At 41.9% G+C, this 4,393-nt stretch overlaps 1 protein-coding gene across 2 annotated transcripts in view; it reads left to right on the top strand.

The window, feature by feature from the left end:
* oat (ornithine aminotransferase) overlaps nucleotides 1-2,882 on the top strand; it is an 18,643-nt gene extending 15,761 nt beyond the window's left edge. For both annotated transcript variants that reach the window (XM_046854495.1, XM_046854494.1), the window contains 2 exons: nucleotides 692-836; nucleotides 934-2,882. In XM_046854495.1, the coding sequence (XP_046710451.1) occupies nucleotides 692-836; nucleotides 934-1,094 (306 nt within the window). In that variant the 3' untranslated portion in view covers nucleotides 1,095-2,882. The remainder of the gene's footprint in view (nucleotides 1-691; nucleotides 837-933) is intronic.
* The last annotated feature ends 1,511 nt before the right edge of the window (nucleotides 2,883-4,393 follow it).

Here is a 4,393-nt window from a genome sequence, read left to right on the forward strand (position 1 = left end):
TCCCTTCATCCAACCTTTTATCTGTCCACCAAGTCAAAGAACACATTCATCTATCTGTCCATCTATTTATCTATCTTTTCATGCAGAAATCACATCTATTCACCTTGTCTACCACTCCATGCATCCATCCATGCATCCATCCATCCATCCAATTTATCATAATCTATGCAGAGAAACCATCCATCCCTCCATTTATCCTTCTTTCCCTTTATCCTTCCTTCTTAGAGAACCTATCCATCCCTCTATTTATCTTTGCAAAGGCCCATCCTGCCATCCATCCATCCATCTAATCCAGTCGTCTATTCATCCATGTATGTAGAAGATCCATTCATCCATTTTGTGAATATTTCCCTTCCTCTATCCATCCATCATAATCTATGCAGAGAATCCATCCATCCATCCATCCATCCATCCATCCATCCATCCGTAAAAACAATCATCCATTCGTCCATATATGCAGGGGACCTATTTATCCATTTTTGAGAACATTTCCATCCATCCCTCCATCGTTCCCTCTTTCCATCCATCCATCTATCCACAAATCCTTCACTCATCCACCCACACATACATAAACGTGTGCGAAGTGTCCATACCTCCACTATCCCATAATATTAACCTGTCTTATTATCCTGTGTGTGTGTGTGTGTGTGTGTGTGTGTGTGTGTGTGTGTGTGTGTTCTGATCCATTCAGGTCCTAGAAGAGGAAAAACTTGCGGAGAACGCCGAAAAAATGGGGAAGATTTTGAGGGCGGAGCTTAACAAGCTGCCCAAAGAGGTCGTCACGACAGTGCGAGGGAAAGGCCTCCTCAATGCCATCGTCATCAAGGAGACTAAAGGTCTCACACACACACACACACACACACACACACACACACTCACACACTGCGCACTCACATTTAAATATGCTAAACCCAACTCGTCTTTATTTTCCAGATTACGACGCGTGGCGCGTGTGCTTGCGTCTCCGCGACAACGGGCTGTTAGCCAAGCCCACTCACGGGCACATCATCCGGCTGGCCCCGCCCCTCATTGTTAAGGAAGACGAGATCAGAGAGTGTGCAGAAATCATCCAGAGAACCATCCTGTCCTTCTAAACGACTCCTCAATATACATCACACTTTAATCCAAACCTCACAACTACAGCGAGACCATTAACACGAGTATCAAAGAAGAAGAAAATCTAAAAGTGTGTATTGGAGGCGGATTATTTTGGGCCTCATCCTGCCTCAGAACTCAAATTACAAACAGAACGAATTAATCTAAAGAGAAAAGCTTTATGAGCATAAAATGCTTATGATTTATACATTTATTCACAATTAGCATGTGTTAGCAGGAGTTTGAAGGGTTACATCAATGTGTGTGTGTGTGTGTGTGTGTGTGTGTGTGTGTGTGTGTGTGTGTGTGTGTGTGTGTGTGTGTGTGTGTGTGTGTGTCCATAGTTTCATCAAAGGAAACTGTTAATTGCTATGATTGTAATGGACCGTATGTAGTAACGGACCTGAGATCTCAGCCACCGGTTTTGCGTCCTGTGTGATGTAGAGGTGTACGGATTGAACACACGCCGCTCACCTGGTGGCTGTAAAATTCGAACGGAACGACACGTGAGATCATTTCACGTTAAAATGAAGTGAAACAAAAGACGCAATAGACTGTATTCAGTCCACGTAAGCATGTATGGGTTTGGAACACAACCGTGGAGGAGCACGAAGCTCCGAGGTTACTTTACAGACGGAAGAAACGTAAAATCGTTACGTGGACGCAAATCGGCATGCAGAAACGAGGGTTTTACGTGAGTCCGCTAGGTGCGATTGCATCTATCAAGCTGCTTTTGATGTACACAAGAACCTCCTGATGAAGGCTAGCAAGAACCTGACGCTTAAAACTACCGTTTCAGCCTCACACACGTTATATACACACGTGTCATTGGTGTGTTTATGGCTCCGCCCACTACTAAGACAAGACTGATTTGTGTGTGTATATATTTCAGTCTAGTTTCCGAGCAGATTGGTGGGCGTGTCTTTGAATCAATTTATAAAATTGTAAAAGGTGAAAAGGAGTCTATCAGGATTTGCTGAATGATGTGGGCGGGGTCTATTATAGGGGCGGCGTCTATCAGGATTCTCCGAAGGATAGAGGTGGAGTCTCTGGATTCGCTAAAAGCAAAGTTCTCTGTGAAGGAAAGGGGGCAGAGTGTAGAGTTCTCTCTGTTAAGGGTGGAGCCTAATGTGCTTCTCTTGTTTAAAAATGGACTATGTGGGGGAAAAATGGAGTGTGTACTAAGTACTTGGTGTACTTTTGGTTAGAGGGCGGGGCTGTCTGAGTTCACGTTGTGAACTTTTTTTTGTGTGTAAAAGGTGGAGCTGGCGCAGGGCCATTTCTAGCCTTTTTGGCACCCTAGACGAGAATTCTGTTGCCACCCCCCCCAATGGCTCCGCCCTCCCACCACAATGCTCCGCCTCCACACCATAGAAATCAATTGCAAACTTCCATAAAAAGGTTAAACACATTTATTTAATCATTGCAAAATTGCCTGAATTCAAATATGGGAACATTATTTTGTATAATAAACTTCAGCAGAAGTGAGGGCGGAGCCTTCAGAACTCCATAAATGGTCTCAAAGACTGGTTCAGTCTGAAGAAAGAGATTTCAACCCAGAGTGAGGATCTACTGAGTACCGAGTGGAATGAAGTATAATTTATACCTAAAATATAAGTATTTAATGTGAACGATATGCCGGAGTGTGTGTGTGTGTGTGTGTGTGTGTGTGTGTGTGTGTGTGTGTGTGTGTGTGTGTGTGTGTGTGTGTGTGTGTATATGTGTGAGATGAGGATGGAATCCAGTTGCTCTGTATTTCTTTAAATTAAAGCAGATTCGAGAAATGAGCTTTTCGTATTTATTTGACTCTTTTGGAACAATTTCATACAAGTGAAGAAAAGATAAAGCGAAACAAATGTGAAGAAGAAGCAGCAGAACATGAACATGAAGACGCAGCAGAAGAAGACATCCAGCTATTTAACACATCTAAGTATCTTCAGAATGGAACCGTGAAGATATAAAGCAGACTTCAAGAATGACCTTCCAACACTCAATATTAAAAGTTCTTTACAGGTTCTTTTGGATAATTATTGTTTTTCTGATTCCATAAAGAAGGATAGGTTCTCCTGTGACCCTGGGCAGGTCACAATATACATGCTTCAATTGGGGAATATTATTAGAAGGTTTGGGGTTAGCTTCCACTGTTATGCTGATGATACCCAGCTATATTTCTCATCGTAACCAGGCGATATACTCAATTAACTCGGATAACAGTGTGTTAAAGAATTAAAAGACTGAATGACCCATAACTTTATTATTAAATTCTGATAAGACGGAGATTTTGCTCATCAGCCCAAAAACCAGTACACAGAAGCTCCAGCATTTCAACCTGCATTTCAGAATCAGGTTTATTGACCAAGTGTGTTGACACACAAGGAATTTGGTTCCAGCTGTTAATGACTCAAAGTACAGACATAAATTACACTATATGAGACAAACCAGACAAGACAATGTGAGACAATACAGACAGAACGAGTATTAAATAACGATACAGATTATATGACAGATCAGTGATGTACATAAAGGGTGAGTTCATGGTAGTGTAAATGACTATTGTGCGTCAGGTATGAGAAAGAGTTTACTTTAGAACTTTGTACAATATACAGCAGCAATAGTGTGTGTAACATAAACGGATGATGTGATGACTGGCAGTACTTATAGATGTGATATGAAGCAGGGAAAATAATTATGGTGAGTTGTTAATGAGGCTTAATGACTGGGGAAAGAAACTGTTCCTGTGTCTGGTGGTTTTGGTAAACAGAGTTCTGTAGCACCTGCCAGAAGGGAGGAGCTGAAAGATGTTGTGTCCAGGGTTTGAAGGATCAGTAGTGATTTTTACTTCCCGGTTTCTGGTTCTTGTATGTCAAGTCAAGTTTATTTCTATAGTGCTTTTCACAACAGACATTGCCTCAAAGCAGCTTTACAGAAATCAACAGTGAAGGTGAATGGTGTGTATTTATCCCTAATAAACAGCCATGGAGACTTTGGCAAGGAAAAACTCCCTTAGATGTTATAAGGAAGAAACCTTGAGAGGAACCAGACTCAAAAGGGGAACCCATCCTCATTTGGGTGACATCAAGAGTTTGATCATAAATCTTTCAACAATACAGAACACTGGAGAGTGAGAACTAACATGAGCACTGGAGTATAAGATTATAAGTAAGGTATGGTACAGGAGTGGGCAGGGGAGCACCAGGATTTTTTTCTGCTGTTTTAAATGTGTGTTGCAGTCTGTTCCTGTCCTGTGTTGTTGCTCCTCCAAACCAGATGGTGATTAATGAGCACAGGACTGATTCCA

This window comes from Silurus meridionalis, chromosome 7, assembly GCF_014805685.1.
Source record: "Silurus meridionalis isolate SWU-2019-XX chromosome 7, ASM1480568v1, whole genome shotgun sequence".
In the NCBI taxonomy this organism is placed as follows: domain Eukaryota; kingdom Metazoa; phylum Chordata; class Actinopteri; order Siluriformes; family Siluridae; genus Silurus; species Silurus meridionalis.